The sequence below is a fragment of the Scomber scombrus genome, chromosome 14, assembly GCF_963691925.1.
Source record: "Scomber scombrus chromosome 14, fScoSco1.1, whole genome shotgun sequence".
Taxonomy (NCBI): Eukaryota; Metazoa; Chordata; class Actinopteri; order Scombriformes; family Scombridae; genus Scomber; species Scomber scombrus.
In genome coordinates, this window is record NC_084983.1 from 25,124,616 (window position 1) to 25,148,228 (window position 23,613).

Genomic DNA, 23,613 nt, shown 5'->3' on the forward strand with positions numbered 1-23,613 from the left:
TCAAAATACATTATCATCCACACATTCTGAAGCAAACTGAGCCCAAAGAAGACAGCATCCTTTTTTCTTTTTTTACAGTGTATTCCTTTGTGCTCCCTTGCCCCCCCCCTCCCCTCCCTCCTCCTCTCTCTCTCTCTCTCTGTCTTCTTTCTCTCTTTAATTCCTCTTTCGGTCACCTTGTAACGACGTGAGCATCGCTGTCTTTTTTTCCCCTCTTTCTCTCTCTCTCTCTCTCCGCCTTCCTCACAGATAAGGGTGATGATGATGCCGACAGCCCCTCGCTAGGGCTGAGAGGAAGAGGGAGGGAGGAAGGAAGCGAGGAAGGAGGAAAGGAAGGGAGAAAGGGGAGGAAACGAGGGTTGAGGAAAGGAAGGAAGGAAGGTAGGAAGGAAGGAAGGTAGGAAGGAAAGAAAGAAAGAAGGGAAGGGGAGGGGGGAGGAGAGAGAGAGAGACGAGAGAGAGGGGCTAGTAGATGTAGCTCTAGCTGTGGGCCGGGGGGTGAGCTACCCAGCCCGGGCTGCTCTGCCGAAACACCCATGGGTGGCTGTGTGGGGAGCCACCACGACTCTTCGGGCAGCTTAAACGAAAACTCGGACGGAACTGGAGGTAACTTACAGGGTTTATTAGTGTATTTCACTGTCTACAAGGTTGGCTTTTTTTTAGGTGAAGGGGGGAGGGGGGCTTCCTCTGAGCTCTCTGCATGTTGTCCTGGCTGTAGGTCTGCTTCCCTTCCCTTTATTTCAGAGCCAGACAGAGCCAGGGACAGACACGGCAGCACGCCCCGGTCTCTCCCTGTTCGCGGCGGGCCTCGAAGCGAGAAGTGGCGCCTGGTCTGCTCGCTACTTTACAAAGTGGGAAATATGCTCAGTGCGTCGCTGCCTCCCTTTGTTCTGTGGCGTTGACTGAGCTAGCCGGCTAAAATGTAGCCTAGTTAGCCTGCTAGCTTTTTCTGCATAACAAATATGGGTCACAGACGGCAATGGCATGCAGGTGGAGGGGGGGGGGGCAGGAGTAGGAGTCATACAGTCTGATTTAAGTGATGTCCTGACTCTACTTATGATTTAACGCGTGTTTACTACATGCTGCACTTAATCCCACTTAATGCATTGTGTTTATATTGACTGTTTGCATAAGCGAAGTGGTGGAGCTTTTTTCTGCGTTCGTGCTGCAAAGTGTTGGGGGAGAGAGAGAGAGGGGGGAGGAGGAGGTGTCCAAACTTGAAGGGTGGCGATAAAAAGGGAAGTGTGTTTTTAACAGTGCAACTCACAGACTGCGGTTTATGTTTTGTGAGCAAATAACCACCATCCTGTCCATCGACTGTTAACAGAGAAGATCAGGTGCAGCAATAGAGCTGTAAACAGTATTTCATGCAATGCAAACTGAAGGCTTTGTGGATGGAAACAAGATAAAAGAGCATCACTTATTTTTTGATGATCAGTAACTTTTGAAAATAATCGATTAGTTATAAATCATATCTTTATCACAGTTGTTTGAAAACCACATTTGATGGATCATTGCAAAGCATGTGTGTGTTCATAAATTCTGTATATATAAGAATATTGGCTTATATATTGATATTACAATGATTTGACTACCTAAAATCATTATCTGTATTTTCATCTAGTCTTTTTTTCTTTACTTTTAATAAAAAATGCCAAAATTCTCTGATTCCAGCTTTCAAATGTGAATATTTTCAGGTTTCTTTAGTCCTCTGTAATTTTAAACTGAATATATTTGGGTTGTGGACTGTTGTTAGGGACAAAAGAGGTTGCATCTTGGGCTGTAGGAAATGGCATTTTCTGACATATGATAGACCAAAATAAATGTTCAATTAATTGAGAAAAAATAACCAGCAGATTAATCAGTAACAAAAAAACAAAACAAAAATTAGTTGCAGTAAACTGGCATACTGTTGCTGTCAGTACGTGGAGACACAGACAGGAAACATGGGGGACAAGAGAGGGCTGTGTCATTCAAAAACCCAGGCTGTTCCACATAGTGTGCATCTGTCTCTAACGATTATCCTAAGCCACCAGGATGCCCGCTCTGTCGGCATCTTTATCAAGCTGAGATGCTGTACACAACTAGTTTCCCAGTTCTCTGGTCTTAAAAAGGATTCCACCACCGACCAGCGAGTTATTTTAATAACAGATTGAGAGATAGAGCCGGGTTGACTGAGCATTTAACAGTAGAGATGCTGAGATACAGCCTGGTTTCCTGGAATGTATGTCCGCCTTGTAAAAGACTATGTGCCGTTACAAGAGGCTTTGCTGTTAAAACAGATGCAGCTGTTACATGACACCCTGCTTGATCATGATGACAGAGACAATACCATTAGACCAGAAAACATGTAAAGTCACTGAAGCAGGTGACCCGACTGAGTTTAACTGGTTCCAGCGTGATGATATTTTAGTGTAAACTGTCTTTTGCACAAACTGGCCCACATACATACATCCCTAAGGATTTCTGAGAGTTACTGAAAGACAGCCAATGGCGCTATACTGTTTTAAGGTAAATTATGGGCAGACAAATGAGTTACAAAACAGGCTAATGCAGATATATTAGGGTATTTTAATGTACATAATTTCTTATTCACTAAGCATTATATTCAGGTGTCTTTATTATGTGTTGAAAGAGCTCTTTTGTGCAGCTCTTGGTATAACAGGTAAATTAGATCAGTGTATGCATTACAAAATAAGGAATAAGTCAAAGTAAGTATAGACAGTCAGTCAGTTAGAGATCTTATTTACTACAAACAGTCAGTTGAAGGTTGGTGTTGTCAGACTGTGCTGTGTGATCACCAGAGTACACGTGTACCAGCAGCAGGTGTAACTCAACACCTTGATCCGTCACCCTCCTCTCCTCTGTCCGCGTGTTGCACAAACACACGCACGCACACACACTGTCCTGTACCTGTCGTCCCCTTCCGTTGCGATCCAGATGGTGTTATTCATCAGCCATTCTGCTGCAGATGGAGCACTGTTAGCTGGGTTTAGTGATGAAACACCTCACTCACTTCTGCTCAGTCTTACATCGTATTATTGTATAATGATTAAACTGTCATCTGAGCTTTATTGTGTACATCAGCAATCACAAAAGACTAATGTTTTGTTATCTTGGTGATCCCCTTTCTCCGTCTTATCCATCTAACCCCTTCTCTGTTTTCTCACTTCCTCCGACTTCCCCTCAACCGCACTCTGATTCTCCCTTCATCTGCTCCCCCTCCCTCCCGTCTTCCACTTTCGTTCTTTTCTCTCCATCTCTACTTTTCCTCTCTCATCTTCCCTCTCAGTGGCTCTAGGGCGTAACCAGCCCCTGAAGAGAGAGCGGCCTAAATGGAAAAGTGACTACCCGATGACTGAAGGCCAGCTGCGCAGCAAGAGAGATGAGTTCTGGGATACGGCGCCAGCATTCGAGGGCCGGAAGGAGATCTGGGATGCGCTGCGGGCTGCGGCCAGTGCCTTTGAGAGCAATGACCACCTGCTGGCTCAGGCCATCCTCGATGGGGCCAGCATCACACTGCCGCACGGTAACACACATCTCCATGTAAACAGTGGTAGACTTGGCGGACAGTGTCTTCTTTTACTCCCAATGAAATACCAGCTGTGGGAACTTTATGTATACTACTGCAGTTGGTGATTGCCAGACTTAAGAATTTCAACTCCCTCTTCCCACTTCCCACTTCCCATATTCATACTATACTCAGGAACTCAACTGTAGAGAAATTCTTTGGAGAGTGAACGCCTACAGAAGGTTGCAGTTCTGTTTTTTGTGCTTGTTTTCATTTTAATTTTCTTTTTTCATTTTCAGTTTTGGATTCAGTAAATGCATTTATCTGTAACACGTTACCGTTCATACATTCAGTAATCACATTATACTTACTAAACAAACAAATAAGTCGTTACTTGCATTACATAAATTCTTCAATTATTATGTATAAATTGGGCGCAAAAAAATTAATCGAAGGTGTTTTTCATGCACTCATTGACACTGAGGCCCCCCCCCCATGAGGTTTAACCACTGCTTTAATGATAAACATGTCAAATAAACAGGACTAGTCTACTTATAAAGCCATGGTTTGGTGAGCAAACAACCTAAGTGAGTTTGTTTGAGTGTGTTTGACCTGTGAGATGCAGTTCATATGTAAACTAATGGTGTCTCTTATTTTGATATGTTATTATGGCCAAGACTCATTTTATTTGTTGATATATTATTTTTACAGGACATCTCAGGTGTTGCTAAGGAGTAACCCAAAAATAATGTAACTAGTAATGTAATTGATTACCTTCCACAGGGAGTAAATAAGTAAAATAATGCCTTACTTTAAAAAAAAAAAAAAAAAGAGAAAAAAAAGTAATAAGTAATGTGTAATACATTACGTTATTTGCGTAACAACCCTGACACCGGTTTTGGAAAGTGTTGTTGGATTGCAAAACAGAGGAAGAGACAAGAATGCACTTTAATAATGACCAAGCAATGGCCTGGACTTAAAATATATGAGCAACCAATAATATTATAATGTGCAAGGCTAGTAGTGTGCATAAGGCCTGCACAGACAGACTGCATCTCTCTCCAACCAGCAGTTTTACTGTACTGTATGTTAATGACTAGGGATGTCCGATAATATCGGCTGATATTTACTTAAAAATTTAATATCGGGAAGTATCATTATAGGGTTTTTATAACCGATGTTTGTTCTGTAGGCTTCAGTATTTCAGAGTAATTTTCAGTATCGGAAATTAAGAGTTGGATAATATCAGAATATCGGATATCGGCAGAAAAGTCAATATCAAGTATCCCTATTAATGACCATTTTGAGTATGATTTGTGACATTTCCTTGCCTCAAAGTAACCGAATTGCTGCTTACGTATTTATTCAGCCTGGTTGTGGTCGATAGTTTCAGAACATCTTCCCGGTTTCTCTTGCTAACTAATTTATGACACTACAAGACCTCAATGAGTAAAGCAAAATTGTGAAATGGCCGTGCTGAGCCATGGCATACATTCATGCCACCAGAAAGCAGCATTAACCACTGGGGAAGCTAAAAGATGTAGTATAGCTTCTCCAGGAAGTCTCCTATACATCCTCTGCAGTTTCAATATCAGCTGAAGTTTCATAATCAGGAAGTAAACTGCACCGCAAACAACTGTTTCTGTTTGGGTGAATGCTTTGTTTCTAACTTACACAATAGTTGAGTTTTTTGTGAATACAAACTATAAAATATGATAGGGGGGTTAAACGGTTAAATATGCTGAATCTCAATGACTACGTGGATTTCAAGACTGCATTTTAGAGAGTTTAGACTTTAGCTATTAAGAGGTATATACTGCAGAAGGAATCAATAATATATGAGAAGGGGCGTGTCCATGGTATTCTGAAAGCAGGATTTAATGAAGTAATCACTCACAAAGTATACCAAAGATAGTGCGTGTTGAAAAAAACACAGTCGAGAGCACTCACATAGAACAAATCGATAAAACTGACATGTCTCCAATTCAAGGAGCTCACACAGTAATTATTAGCTGTTGAGCAGGCTTTCTATTTGTGAATGTGTATCATTTTCTTAATACCTAATTCACATCACCTCAGAGTCATGTAACTACAGTTGATTGTCATTACTTCCTTGTTAAATGTAGGCAGGTTCAATGGGGGCAGGTTCACATACTTCTCCGCACTTTCATGCAAGAAGTGTGCTAAAATAAATATCATAATGTGGTTCAAATGTGCCAATTTAATACTTCTTCTCAGCAAACATGCTCTTATTAGGATCCTATACCTGTTATCCCTCACCACACTGGCACAGCATCGTGAGTACTGTATTTAAGTCAATAAATATCACAGTGGTAACTTAACTGTGCATTATCATTTATTTCCACTTCATCAACTGCTTTCTGTCTCTTAGGGGCTCGCTGGTAGCCTACACCTTTCCTCTGCAGTAACAGTGGTCAGGAACCCAGAGGGGAACCAACAATGAAACTAAATCTGAACGTGTCAAAGATGTAAAACAGCTTTACAGAAATTAGATTTAAGTATAGCAGTTACCAACAGACAGGCATTTCATGAACTTGATTACTGTCTTGTCCTGCTTATTTCCTTCTTAGTAGTTTGGCCAGGTCACATCAGATCCCGCTGAGCTGCAGCTGTGGATTCCCCAGACCTGATGTCACTGCTTCACTCATCCAGCACTCTAGTACAAAAAACAGCCAGATCGCTTTAATATTTTCACAACTCACAGCTGTATACCACACCCTTGTTGTGTTAGAGCGAAGGTAGAGGTTGGCCTCCCTGTTTTTTTGGTTTTCTGTTGCCATGTTTTTCTTCTCACTGTTCCAGTTTCCATTTGATTGTTCGGAAGCAGAGAATGGGAATGATTTGCATCAGCTGCTGGTCAACAAATGAAAACATCCTGTTCACTGTTCCTTATAAGGCCCTTATATTTTCTACCATTATAAGACAAACAGCATTTTGTAAGCAATGTAAACAAATGTTTTATTGCTTAGATCCTAACATTGAATCTCTTTAATTTAGTGCTGGGCTTATTCTTCCTTGCAAGGCTTTTTTCTATCTGAAGTTTTAAAATGAAATCCTACAACAAATGCATTAGCACCACCTGGAAACCATTAGCATTCTGCAGCGGAAACATAAACACCACGTTAGAGCCAACTGAAGAAGAAAAAGCCAGTGAGATATACAGACATAGAGATTCATATCCAAATCCTGTTTATACATTGTCAGTGAACTAAAACTTTTTGAATCTAAAAGCAGATTGACACCCTTGAATACAGTTAGATGTGCTATATCCTCTGACGATAGTTGGGCTACGTCCCAAACAAAAGTTGAGAGCTTTAATGCCTTAAAAACATACCAGTTATCTCACTGTAATGGTATGCCAGCACATTATTTGGTTCCATAAGCAGAAAGAGTTTGTCTACATATTGTTTAAAAGTTTTTTCACAGTATGGATAAAGTTTGTTGTTGGGGAACAAATAATTAGATTTTCACATTGAGTGTCTTTTGGTCAGTGCTGTTGTTTTAAGTTGTACACTTGTTACTACTTATTACTTATAAGTCAGACTTTCTCTCGCTCATACACTTTCTCTGGTAAACAGTGTCCTGAGGAGCAGTATACTCACTTGACCAAGCCGTCATATAGAGAGTAGGGCAACATTGTGGGCTTTTGATGACTCATCTCAGTCTCGCTCTCTGTCATAACTCATACCTCATTTTATAATCGTAAAACGACACGAGCAGTAAAGTGACCTTTTTTTTAGTTGTTGTTTACAAAAAGACTGGCGAGGACAACCCCGCGGTATTGTGGGAATTTTTGACCCCGGGCTTAAATGATGTGGTTCTGAATGTCTGATGGGCAACATCATTGCTATCTTTAGAAAAAGGTTGTTTTATAGTAATTGAAGGGTAAAAAAAAACGGGGAAATGCAAACATACCTGGTATTTTCAGGTATGAAAAGTAGTGACATTAAAAGTATTATAAGGAGGGACCTTTCTAAAAGTCCCCTTGAGGACCCCGGGGGTCCCCCCTGCAAATGCCACTGTATTGAGTTTCTGTTTGTGGAGTGAAATGACCCTTTGCACTACATCCTATTTCCTCCTCTCCACCAGCACACAGTGCCTGAATCACAGTTGGTCAACAGTGACACAGTGTCATTTACTCCAACAGACACATGGCATTCCCTTTTCTCCTATTTTCACTCTGATTATTCATTTGACCTTACTACAGCTTAAGGTTGTGCAATATGATGATATATATATCGTGTGACGAGAGAAAAACATCTACCATTTCATATTTTACTCAATCGTTTATATCGTGACGCAAATCACAGGTGAAAAACTCAAGGTGACAACTATACTCTTTATGTTACTGTAAGTGCAATAAAAACTACCAGAGTAAAAAGCCAAGAAGAGTAATTTAATTTAATCCACCCAAAGGATGGACGGGTGAGGGTTGGGTAAAATGTGCTATATTGGGATATATATTGTTATCAGGATATTAAATGACCTATATCGAGATATGAGATTTGGATCATATCCCCTAGCCCTACTACAGCCACTTGAGTTATAGGTCAGGTTTATGTTCAGTAGAAACATTGTTTAAGCATTTGACATTTGTATTATGTATAATAAATGTGCCAAATGTCCCTGACCTTATTGAAATTTGAAACCAACATTAATTTACTTTTTACCTGAAATATTCACTGGAGATGTTAATTGCTTTGTGTTGGAACTTCCTTGTTATGAGTTACTGGAAGCAGTGACCTGCTACGAATGGTGATTTATGGTGGTCTTCCAGTATGTATACACGTGTCTGATAAAGCCTTTTAAACCAGTACAAGCATACAACGACTTTTATGGTCATTTCAGCACAGTTACTTTTGTACTTGTCTGTTCAGTTCCACATATGATTACATTTATAACTGAGCAGAATTTATGAAGCATTATAGCTATGGTAAGTACATTCATATGTTCCTGCAAGTTGGATCCTGAAGTAACGGAAGAGGCTAATGCTAGGAACAGGAATAATGGCCCAAGCTAATGTTAATAATGATGATAATAATAATATTATTGTTAACAATAATAATAAGCGTGCTGACTCTTTTTCATATTCCTCCAGGAGCTCTGACTGAATGTTATGATGAACTGGGGAATCGATACCAGCTGCCAGTCTACTGCCTCTCGCCTCCCGTCAACATGATTGAAGAGCGCTCTGACGAACCTGATGGTTCAGATCCAGACTCCGGGGCCGCAGACCCGTCCACAGGCAGCGGCGGAGACCCTGGCTTAGGAGGGGAGTGCCAGCTTCGGCTGCGGCTCTCCACGGGTCGTGACCTCCGGCTGGCGGTCCGTTCCTCAGACACAGTGGGCATGATGAAGCGTCGTCTGCAAAGTCAGGAGGGCGTGCCTGCCGCCACCCAACGCTGGTTTTTCTCAGGTCGGCCGCTGACAGACAGGCTGCGCTTGGACCAACTCAACATCTCCAGGGACTATGTAGTGCAAGTCATCCTCAGCCAGCCTCCACCGCCAGAGCCGGTATCAACACCAGGACATACACCAGAGGCCTTTGGGCCAGATGCAGTGGAGGGAGTGGCCACACTGCCACAAGAGCCCACACCAGTGGAGAATTAACTCCCCCCAAACTGGCAGCCTGGAGGTGGGCATACCAGTGGACTGGCAGGATAAAAGAAGGACGATAACAAGGGAGAAAAAATGAATGAAAGTTGATTCTGTCTTTTCTCTTTTGGTTTGTTCTCTTCTCTTCTTGAGAATTGAGAAAAGACTCTTCCCTTTGGTTTTACACGTTGAAATTTTGACCTTTTTGAAGTCTTTTTAACTGTTCCTATGGAAACCAAACAACAAAAGAGAACTTTGTCGGATGGCTTAAAAGTTTTTTCTTTGCTACACTGCTGTTCGAATGTTTCTGTGTTTCAGTTTCCATTTTCAAGTTCTGCTCTCTGGCAGCATTGGCTCAGCAGAAATCTGTTTATAAGGTTACAGGGTTATATATACATTTTCTTTATGCACATTTCCACTCTGACTGTTCAGAAAGAAATGAATAAAGATAGTTTAAAGGACCAGTGTGTAGGATTTAGTTGCGTTTGGCGGTGAGGTTGCATATTGCAAATAGGATACCCCTGCCCTCACCCTCTCCCTTCAAGCATGTAGGAAAACCCATGGTAATGACGAAACTCCTGAAAGGCCTCCTATACCCTATACCTATAGAAACATGGCGGGATACATTGAAAAGGACCCACTCCCTATATAGATATAAAAGGCTCATTTTGAGTTAACGAAAACGCAATGATTCTTATTTTCAGGTGATTATACACTAATTAAAACTTCAGTTAAAATTCCTGCAAAGTCCATTCCACTAGATGCCATTAAATCTTACAAACTGGTCCTTTAACACTCATGACATTTATTCAGGCAATTATCTTTAATTATATGTGAATCAAATCAAGAACTCTTTGTCACTTGTGGATTAAGTCAGTATGCTAACAGCTGTAAAGAAAGGTTAGCATTTTCTAGTTAGCAAACAGATGTGTCCTCCCTCCTGTTGAGAGGTTACAGTCACAGGACACATGACTGGATGTGGCTGGATTAGACACTTTATTTCACGCTGCTTCACAAAACAATCAGAGCAATCATGTAATAAACATTAAGTAGTCAGCCTATGTGTGCAAGTGTGTGTGTGACTTAAGTGTGTGTGTGCGTGAGTGGATGTTCATATATATGATCAAGACACAACCACACTTATTCATGTGGCAAAAAGGATGGGCATCAGAAACACAGTTGCATATTTTGATTAAAAATAAAATGTTTTTAATTAAAATTGATCATTGTTTCTATTCCTCGATCTCTGTCTAATTGTTTGCGTCGAATGTTTTAATGTCATGAAGTAGAGGTGGGACAGAATCCATGGCGATATTTAGCAATATGTTGTCTTGGGATTAAAAGTGTGATTTTCTTACAGGCTTCCACTGGGAGATTAATCAATGGATAATAATTATCATTAAAAAGGTTAAACTATGTAGTGTGTCGCACATTTGATCTCAGATGTATGAAGAAAGGACTTTATAAGGCAGTAAATTAATATGATTGATTCCTAGTATTGAAACATTACTGTCCCATTTTTGGACATATTTACAAATATCAGGATGTATAAAGGTGATTTTTTGCAACATATCACATATTTTTAAAATCACCATTTTGGTTGTGTTGTAACCAGGTGGGGAGTTCCGGTCCTCTGAAATGAGGCCAACGCGGAAGTAACTTAAAACTGCATTCTATCAAAAGGCCACCAGGGGGCGACCGTTTTGGTGTCAAAAGGACTTCCGTCTCAATGGAGAATTCACCAACTTCACAATTGGTTTCTAACCTCAGTAAACGTTTTCAAAATGTGTTTATGGTCTCAATCGCTAGTTTAAAGCCTTCTTCAATGCAGTATGATGTTCATTTGTGAAATTTTGGCCTCCCTGATTTTATATTTGACGATAAAGCAGGGTATGCATTAGGGCGTGGCTACATCGTGATTGACAGGTTGATTGGTTCACAGGTTCAGGAGGGCGCTTCTTGCTCCTCCTGATGCCCATATAAGTAGAATCCGTTTTTGTTTTTTACCCAGCATGCACCTGAAATTTTCAAGATGGCGCTGCTCAGATCCGATACTATTGGCTTCTGAGCAGCAGTCCACAAACCAATGGGTGACGTCACGGATGTTACGTCCATTATATATACAGTCTACGGTTGTAACAGTATGATACGCTATGATTTCCATCCATATTGTGAATAGGTTCCAACAACAGATAAAAGCGGGAGAGACCGAAAGACATATCTTATAGACATATCATAACTGTTCCTTTACAGAATGACATCATAATAATCAATATATTGGTTCAGTTGGGGGGTCTTCTAACACAACATTGTAACAGGAAAGGAGCAGGGACATGTTGTTGGTGCTCATTGGTAAACAAACTATGTCATGGCAACACTATTTTTAAAGGACTATCTTAGGCATTTCTTAATTGCAATGTCTTATTACTTCTTGTGTGTTGATGCTGCCATGTAAACAATAAGAAAATATTACTCAGTAGTATTACAGCTAATTTAGAGGTTTATCTGACTTCCCTTTTCCTTTGATTTCCTCCTTTCAATTTCCTTCTTGAAATCTACTCATTCAACTCAAACAGAACATGAAAAATTCCTTGAAAAAAACATGATGATGCACAGAGGTAGTGACAGAGGTGATGTTGACATTCCCAGTTTAAGGAACAAATAAACATCACAGCCAGTGATGGATGAGGAACGAACTTAACATGTCCACCTGCTCGCAGGCTGTCTTTCCCTCAATTACGTAATCTTGTGTAAACTAAACACGAGCATTGATTTAGAGGAAGAAGAGTGAATGGCTACCTTGACATTATTAAACATGAAAGGTCACACTATACGTGAGTGACATACAAGGGAAATGGATACGAAATATGGTCATTGTGGTAGAGTCTGATCCTCAGTCGCTCTGCAATATGAAACAGGTAAATGGCTTTTATCTGGAAATACCTGTGACACCTGCTGAGTCACACAACACACAGGTCTTTTCAGTGTGACAGCATAATGGGACGTATTCATTCACTTTTGTTGGAAAGTGTTCATACCTTTTCTGAGCTATGTGCAAGTACAAATAGTATTAAAATGATTCTTAATCATAAAACAACCCCCGACAGTAATCTGGAACCTTGTTTCATAAACACAGCAATGCTGAATCGAAAGAAACCTCTATGACTTTAATTACAGTAGGTCAGACATATACTCAGGAAATGGTACTGACTATCACTTACATAGTTAAAGGTTAGTCGGATAAAAAAATTAATAATGGAAACTCAAAGATCAAAAATCATAGTTCACTACAGGTAACTTCCCTAATGTGTCATTTATAAAGGTACTTTTTTCAACATGGTATAAGATATACAAATTACTAATTGTGATTTTTCATTGTTTTCTGTTATTTCATTCATGGGACTCCATTCCCCTTTTCACTTCTATGGAGGTGTCATCACTTTAGTTTTTTTGTTCTTGTTCTTCAGAACTCTCATGACCATTTCCCAGGGTACCTGTTGCACAATGTCATGTGCACTAACGTTTCCAGTTCCAGGTTTCTGTCTCTTATGTTGCTCTAACTTCCCCAACAATGGTCAGTGTGGCCACACAATCACACACATGCAATATAATATCAATTGTACTTTTGTCTTCAATTTAGGTAATCCTCCTCCTGACTGAGTGAATAGAAAGAATCAAGAGTCAGATGAAAAATGTCACATCATTGTGATGGATAAGGTTGATCTTTTCCTCAGTTTCACAATATGGTAAAATTTCCTCTTTTTTTCCCCCAACTAATGAAATTGATTATGATATCACCAGCTGTTATACTACCAGGTAATTATTGGAACACTCACACAGACACGTGTTCCTCTTTGGGTTGGGAAGTTTCAGTCTTCTGCTTCTGTCATACATAAATACGAGCGTTATGCATGAGCACACAGAAAACCAAACACACGCTCACAGCTCACCTGTGTTGCTCATCAGCTCAGCGCTCAGTTGTGAAAATAGTGGATCAAGTCCTGTTGTCAAGGTAAGATTTAATATACTCATTTTCTTTTATCTTGCTTTCTTTTACTTCTCCAGTTCAGTTTTTTTCTTTAAATGTATTGAGATTAACACCTGTTTTTAAGAGAAATTGACTCAAAGTCTAGTATGACAAATTAATCGATCATCCAGGTTATATCTACAAGTAGTGTGTTTGAACTTTAAGATTTTTTTTCTCATCCAACATAAATATATTTTCTTATAGTATCAGTAGTGGCAAGTAGAAATAAGCACTCATGTACTGGAATGACTTATTTACAGGCTTTACTTAAATATGTGTGTTTACTATTATTGGGTTTTATTTTTATTTCTCAAATTCACAAATCCATGTTTTTTTCAATTTTTTCTGTTAAATGTTTGTTTTATGTAAAGCACATTGAGTTGCCACTGTGTATGAAATGCGCTATATAAATAAAACTGCCTTGCCTTGCCTTGCCTTGCCTTGCCTTGCCTAGCAGTACACATAAATACCACCACACTACTGGTAGATACTATACTACTGTACAACTTCATTAATTGGTGTTATTGAGACAGTCACACTACCTTATTGTCTCTCCCTCCAGATGCATGTATTGCTCCTTATAGTCCTGCATGCGGCACTGTGCTGCGCCTCCTCTGACAACCACCAAATAAACGTTGAGACACTAATGGATAATGGTTAGTTATTCCTCTTTCTTCTTTACTAAATATCATGCTTCATTCCCACTGTCCTCCTCCTGATCTCATATAAATATTAATTAAATTGTGTGTGTGTGTGTGTGTGTGTGTGTGTGTGTGTGTGTGTGTGTGTGTGTGTGTGTGTGTGTGTGTGTGTGTGTGTGTGTGTGTGCGTGTGTGTGTGTGTGTGTGTGTGTGTGTCTTACTGTCTATGATTAAACTAGTTCTGGTCCTGAGGGTTCCTCAGAGTGTGGGTGGCTGGGGGGACGTCACCCTGACCTGCGGAGAAGCTTATCAAAACCAGCCTGTGTTTTGGAAGAGGAACGGTAATATAAAAGTTTACTGATACTAAATTTACTACCAAGTCAAGTCAAAATGTATTATAACCAAATATCACAAAGTATGCCTCATAGTATCATAGAATACATAAAAACTTACAGGAGTGACATAAACTACATATAAAGCAGTATAAACATAATATTTTACACTTATAATACACAGTTGCACATAAAGTTGGAATAATTTAGTTTTCAGACACATTCCTCTTTTTATTTTCTATTTATACACATCAGTAATCACCTTTGACCAGGTGCAATGAGTTTGATCAATACAATTTAGAGAATATTTAAACTTTATCTATCAAGAATAAATCACATTATTGTTATACACATTATAATCACATTTATTACACTTTAAGGTCCTTTTACTTAGTTTATAATTGTATTGTTGTGTGTATATATATATATATATATGTGTGTATGTGTGTGTTATAATTGCATTTTAGGGTCTTTATATTTAGTTTTTTATGTTATTGTTTTATATATTTGTTTTTGTTTGTTTGTTGTTTTTTTCTATATCACTATTTTTTTGAGCTGCTGTAGCAATTCATTTTCCCCACTGTGGGATCAATGAATGTATCTTTATCTTTATCTTTATCAGAATATCTTTATCTTTAAACAATATTTTATTCCAACTTTATGGGCGACCGTGTATATACAATATAAACAGTAATGAGCAGCATTAACAAAGTATAAAAAAAAACATCTAGAAATCATATAAACTTCATATAGAACATAAACAGAATATTTAAAATATTTAAAGGTAAACAACAAAGTATGGACATGATACACATGAACATTCATATTTGGATACAATCCCTCTGATTGATAGGTTTATAAGGACAGTTGTAAATAAAAAATGACTTTACCCATGTCTTCCTCTCAGGCGAAGACCTTAATCCAGCTCTACGGGGGAACGAGGTCAAGATTCCAGTGCGAGACTTGAATGGTGGAAACTACACTTGTCACCTCGGTGCAGATGGACAGTTCCTCAACCACACAGTGATCATGATCCAACTAGGCACAGACAACACGCCTGTCATCCTGAAAGAAAAATCCCCTGAAGACGGTAAGATAAGAGATGGAGGAAGGGATGGAAAAATTGCCGTAAGAGAGAGAAGTTAGAAAGAAGGAGAAGAACAAAGAAAGACACACGTGAAAAAAAACAAACAGAAAGATAAAGATTTGTTGTGTAATTGGATCCGGCGTAAGGCATTTCACTGGAGAAGACAGAAGAGATGTCACTGAATAGATGAGATAAAGAAAGATTAGTGGGAGAGGAAGATAAGAAGGGGTAGTGGGATTTGGTCCAATACCAGACAACACTCAAAAGATAAGATGAACAGCAGGGCATGTGGAAAAAGAAATGAGATAAAACGAGGACCAGAGGTAGAGTGATGGTAGCAAGCAGAAGACACAGGAAGAGGAAAAAAGAATGAGACGACACATCAATTTCGATAAAGGGACCAAAATGAAGGAGAACATAGAAAAGAACATTAAGAATGAAGAGAACAGCACACTATGTCACCCATCATATTGTTAGTGCTCAAAACACATCAAACCTGTTGCTTCTTAACCCTCCTGTTGTCCTCGAGTCAAGGAAGGAAGGGAGGGAGGAAGGAAGGAGGGAAGGAAAGGAGGAAGGAAGAAGGAATGAAGGGAGGAAGGAAGAAGGAAGGAAAGGAGCGAGCGAGGGAGGAAGGAGGGAGGGAAGGAAGGAAGGAAGGGAGGAAGAAAGGAAGGGAGGAAAGGAGGGAGGAAAGAAGGAGGGAGGAAGGATGGAAAGGAAGGAGGGAGGAAGGGAGGAAGGGAGGAAGGGAAGAAGGAAGTATGGAAGGAGGAGGGAGCAAAGAAAGAGGGGAAGAACAAAGGAAAAATTAAAGAAAGCGTCAGCGTTGTTTGTTCTGCCAGTTTTGTGCCATGAGGCAATGTTTCTTGGTGAAGAGGCTGGTATGAAGCCAGTAATCTTCTCTGCAGTTGTTCACAGTAGTTATATTAATGACTGATTTATCGATGACCTGTAAGTGCTGGGGAACTTCATGAAAAAGAGCTCAGACAGGAAAGATAGGCATAAGTTGTTCATAAGAGCATTGAAAACAAAAAGAGGGACACTGAGACACTGAGTGATAACAGGGGTTTCTTTGTTCCTTCAGGTTACATCCACTGCTCAGCACCCAACTATAAAGGCTCCTTCCACTGCACCTGGACAAGAACAAAGCACAGATCCAATGCCGCTGTGCTCCTGGTAAAGGCAGAACGGTGAGGACAAAATATTCTGTCACACGATACTCATTCTACTAATATTAATGAGGAGGCAAAGGATTATAGTGTATCCCGTTTGCCTTGAATACAGTAATTTGGAAAAGATAACCTGTGAGCTGTCCGCTGATGGATCAGGGGTTCACTGCCTGGATGCCAACTGCCCATCCAAGGAGGAACAACACCGCATCTTCCTCGCAGTTTACATACACAGCTACTCTCGACTAGAGATGTACACAAAGGCATTCTACTTGAGAGAGATTGGTAAGAGTTTATGATTTCATTATGAATGAACGCTGCCCCGTATCCCCGCTCAGCTGTCTCCATCTCATCCCTTCTGCCTCCTCACCTTTGTTTAGCGACCCCAGCACAACCCCCTAACCTGAAAATCAGTGATGGGAAGTTGTTCAGCTGGGACTATCCTAACTCCTGGGAAAAGCCCGACAGCTACTACAGACTGGACTTCCAGGTCAAGTTGGTCCATCACGACAATTCCTGTAACAGCGAAGACTACCTAATGGTAATCAATACATGTGTGATGTAGATGTCTTTTTATCAGATTAACTATTGTAAAAAAATATATTTGGTGACTTCTTCTCAGACATACATCTTTGTCTTTGTCCCTCTTCTCTTGTGCAGCATAACACCACTGAGGAAACTAAGTATGAGGTCACTGCTAGAAGCAAGAAGTATATTTTCTGTGTGCGGGCTAAGGATAAGTACACACACGGGCCATGGAGCCACTGGAGTCACTGCACGTAAGTATATCATTTGGACTATTTAAGAGGTATCTCAGTAAAATCCAAATCAATCATACCACCGATATTTAATCTGATCCATCTTGTCCTGTCCCCAGGGTGAATAAAAGAACTGAGTCTTGCTAAATTATTTCACTGGACTGCAGCCAGAGAGGAGAAAGAAGAAAGAAAACAAGGATGAAAGAAAGTGTTTTGTGGGTGAATGTTAACGTAATAATAATAATAATAATAATGCATTTTATTTAAAGAGTCCGAAGTGCAAATGTCTGGTGGGAGAGAGTTCCAAAGGCGGGGGTGTACACTATTTATTTATTTAATTCATTCATTTGAGTTTTCTATATTGTATGTACTGTATTAATATTATTATTATTATTTGATTGAATTCAAATACTCTTGCCTCTGTGCCACTTGTAACTTATTAATTGACATCATTTGAAAAGCAAAGTAAATAAAAATGAAAATAGTAAATATTTGATATTGTGATTTTGATTATTGCTCCAAATACCTAAGAGTATACTTCAAATACATTGTGAAACAAATTGTAATCAAATGTTTAAATATAGCATAGACTACTACTACGTATGTATGGAACAATGAACTTCACAGACAATTTAGGTACAAAAAAAGGTTTATTGTCATATTTACAGCCAGGATGTCAGAGATGTGATGAGGAAAACACAAAAAGGTAGATCTCAAGAAATGAAAAGAATTTGAAAGTGTAAGAGCTGTAAACCTGACAAAATCTGAGAAACCACATCCCTGATGTTTCTAAGAGTTTCAAGTGCTACTTGGTGTTCACCTCCTTCCTCTCACCCCGACACTCCCCTTCTTCATCCATAACTTAAAATAAACGTTGACAATAAGTGCTGACACATTAGTTTCTACAAAAAAAAAAGTAAAATGCATGAATTGTGCTGTCAGTTTCTTGCAACCTCGTCATTATCCCTCATCCTCACTTTGTTCAATAAAAAGTTAACAAAAATACAGAATCTAACGAATTCCACATAAAAAAACAAAAAATCAAGTAATCCTTAATCGTGTCCGAGTGTGTGCGGCAAAATGTAACAACTAAATGTGCAGAAAAACACAAATACATTTCTCTGCAAATGACCACCTATGTGTGTATAGGATGTAAATGTACAACATCCCCCAACCCACCAGCCTGTGTCCAGTGACCCCCTGTAAACAAGTAACAACAAATAACGGAAGTTTTCCATCAAAACATTCACGACAGTCAGTTGTTTTGATGGAAGTATTTTAGCTACAACCAGTCTCTATCTTATCTGCCCTTAATCTCACAGCAGCTTTCAGGATTATTTGCATATTATTACATGTCAGGTTGTGTAGGTTGCAGGCATCTGTATGATGCTCAAGGACTTAGACTTATCTTTGACCAATGCTCTCAACACCATCTAATTCAATTTTGGTATGAATATTTAGAATCTGTTTTTACTTGCTAATGTAAAGATGCTGTGCACCCCCCCCATCCTAAATATGGACTTCAATACGCATCTTAGATATCTGACTGAAGTAGGTATGTCGAAGTTCTTGGGTCGTGGGGTTCTGGCGCGGGTAGTGTTTTTACCCCAGCCACACAATCAATCACTTAGACTGGTAGTAACTGCCATTGTTAACGTAAATGCAAACAGTATTTTGAAAAAAATGTAAGAGGCTCGGGAGGGACAGAGAACATGCAAATACATAAATTGGAAAGCCCATCTCAGTCCTGAGCTTTTAAGGGTTAGTGTAGGACATGTATTACAGTTTGAAATGAAGGACTTTTAATAGCCAACTTGGTGTGTATCTGTGTGAGAACTTGATGATGGGATAGTAGTGCCCAGCCCACGTTATTGCAGGATTCAGTCCCTCCTCAGTGGTGCTGCCTCTTAGATAGGTACCTACACACACACACACACACACACAATACTGATGTACATATTTCATATTTCAGACATATTCTGGTGAATTTATATAGATTTGGAAAACGTGTGTGTTCTTAGATCTATAGTATATAGGTATAAATATATGTATTATATTGGCATATATATGTGAGCCTACCTCTCCCAGTGTTTGTGGTTGAGTCCAGTGAATTCGTCAAGCTTTGCAATTTCTTTTAGGTACTGAGCCAGTTTATACAGCTCCCTGTCCTTCTCCCTGTTAAGATGGGCCTTCATGAAGGGGCGGATCTAATATAAATACAATCATACACAAAATAAGTTTCAGCACAGTGTGTGCATAACAGTGACAATGGTGATTAATAATGGGAGGAGGTCGAAATAAATGTCAACCATGCTGCTGCCAGCCCACCTTTAGTCCGTTCTGTGGATTCATGAGGAAGTTTCGTCCGATGTCGTCAAACATAATGGTGTTTTTCCTGTTGTAAAACTCTTCATACTTCCCCCATATCACACCCAAGGGCTTCACCTGGAGGTGCACATACCATCAAACATGCTGATTCGGTGTAATCACCTTCTCACAGAGCAACAAAAGTCGGCCGATAACTTCATGTAGAGACATGTTATTTCTGTATGGCTGTTTCTCAAACTGATCTGTCATCACTAGCACTCCAGTGTCCCTCCACATGAAGTCACATGTGCAGATGTGGATGGCATGCAACGTACATGCAACTCTCCACATTACACAGGAAACAGCCCTCACTGTCTGACAGAGCTAGACAACATGCTTGTCGGGTAAAGTAGACGGTATCACAAATTAAGGCACAATACACAATTCAAAGGTAAAGCCACACCAAACCAGACAAACCCCTACAACTAAATATAAATGCTTTCTCCAGCTGTGAAAGATTTGTTTCCTCAGTAATATACACAATCACAAAGGTGAAATAGGCCAACATTTTTTATTAATTATGTTTTGTGGGTGTACCAACCTCTACAACCCCTCTCTTAGGGGTGTGTACCGTAATCATGGCTGCACTGTCCAGCATGAATGTAATCTTGTAGTTAGGGTTGTCTGTCACTCCCAACTCCTATACACACATACACAGTGTGTGTGTGAGAGAGAGAGAGAGAGAGAGAGAGAGAGAGAGAGAGACAGACAGACAGACAGACAGACAGACAGACAGACAGACAGACAGACAGACAGACAGACAGAAAGAGAGAGAGAGAGTTTGTTTTTGTTCTGTTCCCCGCTGAACCCAAACACTGTAGGTTACATTAACACTGCCACCTTTTGGCAAAAAAGGGTACAGTAGAGTGACACTAACAGTTCAGTGACACCAGGTAATGATTTTGTATTTGAAGACAACACAAAAAAAGAACACAAGTGGAACACATACCTTCATTTTGGCATCAATCCACTTCATACTTGTAGCAGCTAAGGAGAGAATTTATATTTGTGAAATATATATTTTTAATAAGCAGATTGATTGCTGGGTATCAACACACAGAGGAAATAAAAATCAAGTAATGGCAACAAGATATGCATTTAGTATATATAAAGAATACAGTTGTACTGGAGGTATCCAGAGGCCTAATGGTTAAGATACATACAATGTAACTGCAACATTCCCGGTTCAATTCCAGCCCAGGACCTTTGTTACAAGTCATACCCCACTGTCCCTCCCCATATCTCCTGTTTGTATCTACACTGTAAATGTTGCACTTTAAAAGAAATGCAGTGAGAAATATTTAACCAACCACTGTATCTTGTAATCGATGCAATTTTTCCCAATTTAGACCATATTAAGAAGAAGAAGAAAAGCTACATACACCAGATCACAATGTCATAGTCTTCATAGGCTGACGTCAGAAACTCGTGAAGGTACGGCCTCATCAGCTCTTGGCCCGTTTCTGCACACGACTTGTGATCTAAACATACACAGGATGCAGACATCAATGAACAGTGTCCATGTTGGGGGATAGATATGATGTATTTCTTTCTATTTTGCAAAGCATTCTGTAGTTCTGACTAAACAGCAGTAAGAAAAATACCGAATTTATATCTATCCGGCAATATTTTATATCTGTCAAAATGTCAACTCTGTATACAATTTGCATGAGTACACGCAGAGAGAAGAAAAGGTTGAGATGCAATATTAAAGGAAATGTTGTGTAGTGTAAAGTTACAGTGAAAGTAAAGTGTTAATAGAGGCATGCTACGATTTACTGACCCATACAATCAGTTGTGTCCCAGTTAGATTTGTGTCACTGTAACTCACCAAACAGTGTGTAGTCCACATCCAGCACCAGAAGCCTTTTGCCTTCTCTGGGAGGGTTCAGTTCCTCCACCTTATAGTCTTTCACTCTTCGTGCTATTTTAGCCAGGTTCTCCTCTCTAGAGAAATAGATCAACATTATTTCTTAGACATACACACACAAATATAATTCCCTTCCTTCTAACAAATTTGACATTACTTCTTTACAGACACATACAAATATCTGACCTGTTCTCCACTTCAATGACCTCCTCTTCAATGTCGAAATCATTGACCACATCGTCATTCTCTGGGGGAGGGGCTAAAACATCTTCCTTTACAAAACAAAACACACACAGTGTCATTGTACCAGTAAGCCCAGTGGAACCTTTAACATAACAACATAAGCAAATACTCAAAAATAGCGGTTAGAGAGCAAATCATACAGTTGGCTAGTTAGCTAACATGTGAACCCACAAAAATGACAAAACTGTAGCCAACAGCTAGCATGATCATCACCTAACTGATCAGTCAATCAGAGTAAATAACCAGTCAGCAATAAAATGTGATGCTTTTCAGGTTACTCTTTCAAATCAGGCACTTATTACCAGTTAGCTGTTTCTTCAGTCACGGTCCCAGACAGATATCTTTAAAGTCAATTAATATCATCTGTCACCATGCCACCTACCAGGCTCTCCTCTCTGGTACCCATCATCATGATCTTTGTGTTAGGCTTCAGCTTCAGAGTACCCAGTTTCATCTCATCCTCTGCAGGTTTACCTGGAGGCAGAAATCACATAGACAAGGAGCAGAAGGAGAAAAGGGAGATTAATTTAGCTGAACAAAAAACCAACCAACAAACAAAAAAACATGAAATCTTAAATAAAATATAAATGTTTTGCAGACTACAGACAGGTGCGGAAAACTGACACTCAAACATGCTGAGAGATGGACATGTTTGAATTGATCATGATTATGAATTAATGTAGCCAAGGCCTGGGGAATTTATTTGATCAAATGTTTATTTCACTCAGGAGGAGGTTCTTACATATACTTAATAATGCACAAGTACATAGGTGAATAAAGTCCTGATATCCTGTCAGCCTAGTTGGGATATCATATGGCATTATTTACTCTAGCTCCCCCAACTACAACGCACCTGGAACCACTGATGCCCTCTCACCTTTGACCTTGAGTCCCAGTAGTTTCTGTCTCTCTGGCAGCACCCCAGTCAAGCTCTTAATGGACTGTTTCAGGTCCATCACTGTGTCCTCCTCAGACAGAGAACTGATGGAGTACTCCTGACCTCCCCACTTTATGATGACTGACACTGACATGGCTCACAAGGGCTCTTCACACACTGGCGCACAGACAAGTGCACACACTTTGAAGCAAATATTTCCGGCAGCTACAGTAACAAACATGCACACCTTGCAAAAGAGAGGAGAACAGGCAGAGTAACAGGAGGGGTGTCAGGGTGTAGTTACCACACTTTAACTGGCTGTAGCTTAAGCAAAACACAGAAAGGAGCTAATAATGAACCACAGAGAGCAAAACATGACATCACGTCTGTTAAGCGTGTGTTGTTTTGGCTGGTTAATCTAAGACACAACGGTCAAATGTCACTTAATCAGAGAACATAGTGTGACAGTCTCTGGTGTTGATATTTTTAGCATGAGATGGCTAACACAGGCTAGCAACAATGTACGATAACCAGCCAACCAGCTAACATTAGCTGACTAAGCTACACGGTTTGTATATTCTTACCTGATAGGGCAAGCTAACATGTAATGCTTGGCAAACACTCAAATCTCGTCGAAAAGTTGAATGAATGAATCAAGTTTGCTGTTCAGCTCCATTCATCGAGGGACGCACACTCCGCTCTTCCTTGCGTCCTGAAATCTACCGGTAGTGACGTAGCAAAGCTTCGTTACCATAGTGACCACGCTATACTGCAGCCTGATGAAAAATCGTTTTACATTATTAAGAATAAGAATAAGAATAAGAATAAGAATAAGAATAAGAATAAGAATAAGAATAAGAATAAGAATAAGAATAAGAATAAGAATAACAAAATAAGAATAAGAATAATGATAATATACATTTAATTTGTGCATAGCCTTTCTAAATGAAAATCATTATGAACTTTTTTGTTTGCTTAATCCTTATAATGACATCTAGTGAAGCCAAAAAAAAAAGAGAAAAGAAAAGCTTTTGAGCACTAAAATATTTGGTGTGGCCTATTTTATGTTTTATACATTTTCTATGATAAATCACACATTTCAAACACTAGAA

General features: G+C 39.6%; 3 protein-coding genes across 3 annotated transcripts; 2 read left to right on the forward strand and 1 right to left on the reverse strand.

Annotated features, from left to right (window-relative positions):
* The first annotated feature begins 277 nt into the window (after window positions 1–277).
* On the forward strand, window positions 278–10,513 carry ubtd2 (ubiquitin domain containing 2). Its single transcript, XM_062432859.1, has 3 exons — window positions 278–606; window positions 3,293–3,529; window positions 8,631–10,513. Exons 1-3 carry the CDS (start codon window positions 537–539, stop codon window positions 9,140–9,142), a joined length of 819 nt encoding a protein of 272 aa, XP_062288843.1. The 5' UTR covers window positions 278–536; the 3' UTR covers window positions 9,143–10,513.
* Window positions 10,514–13,716: 3,203 nt separating this feature from the next.
* On the forward strand, window positions 13,717–17,169 carry il12bb (interleukin 12B, b). Its single transcript, XM_062432536.1, has 7 exons — window positions 13,717–13,810; window positions 14,035–14,136; window positions 15,035–15,217; window positions 16,302–16,407; window positions 16,502–16,671; window positions 16,767–16,927; window positions 17,047–17,169. Exons 1-7 carry the CDS (start codon window positions 13,717–13,719, stop codon window positions 17,167–17,169), a joined length of 939 nt encoding a protein of 312 aa, XP_062288520.1.
* A 681-nt stretch (window positions 17,170–17,850) lies between these two features.
* Window positions 17,851–23,219, reverse strand: ublcp1 (ubiquitin-like domain containing CTD phosphatase 1). Its single transcript, XM_062433225.1, has 11 exons — window positions 23,086–23,219; window positions 22,502–22,748; window positions 22,007–22,098; window positions 21,568–21,653; window positions 21,343–21,458; window positions 20,894–20,992; window positions 20,461–20,498; window positions 20,053–20,151; window positions 19,473–19,589; window positions 19,224–19,351; window positions 17,851–19,063 (listed from the first exon to the last, which is right to left on the reverse strand). Exons 2-11 carry the CDS (start codon window positions 22,653–22,655, stop codon window positions 19,036–19,038), a joined length of 957 nt encoding a protein of 318 aa, XP_062289209.1. The 5' UTR covers window positions 22,656–22,748; window positions 23,086–23,219; the 3' UTR covers window positions 17,851–19,035.
* Between the last annotated feature and the right edge of the window lie 394 nt (window positions 23,220–23,613).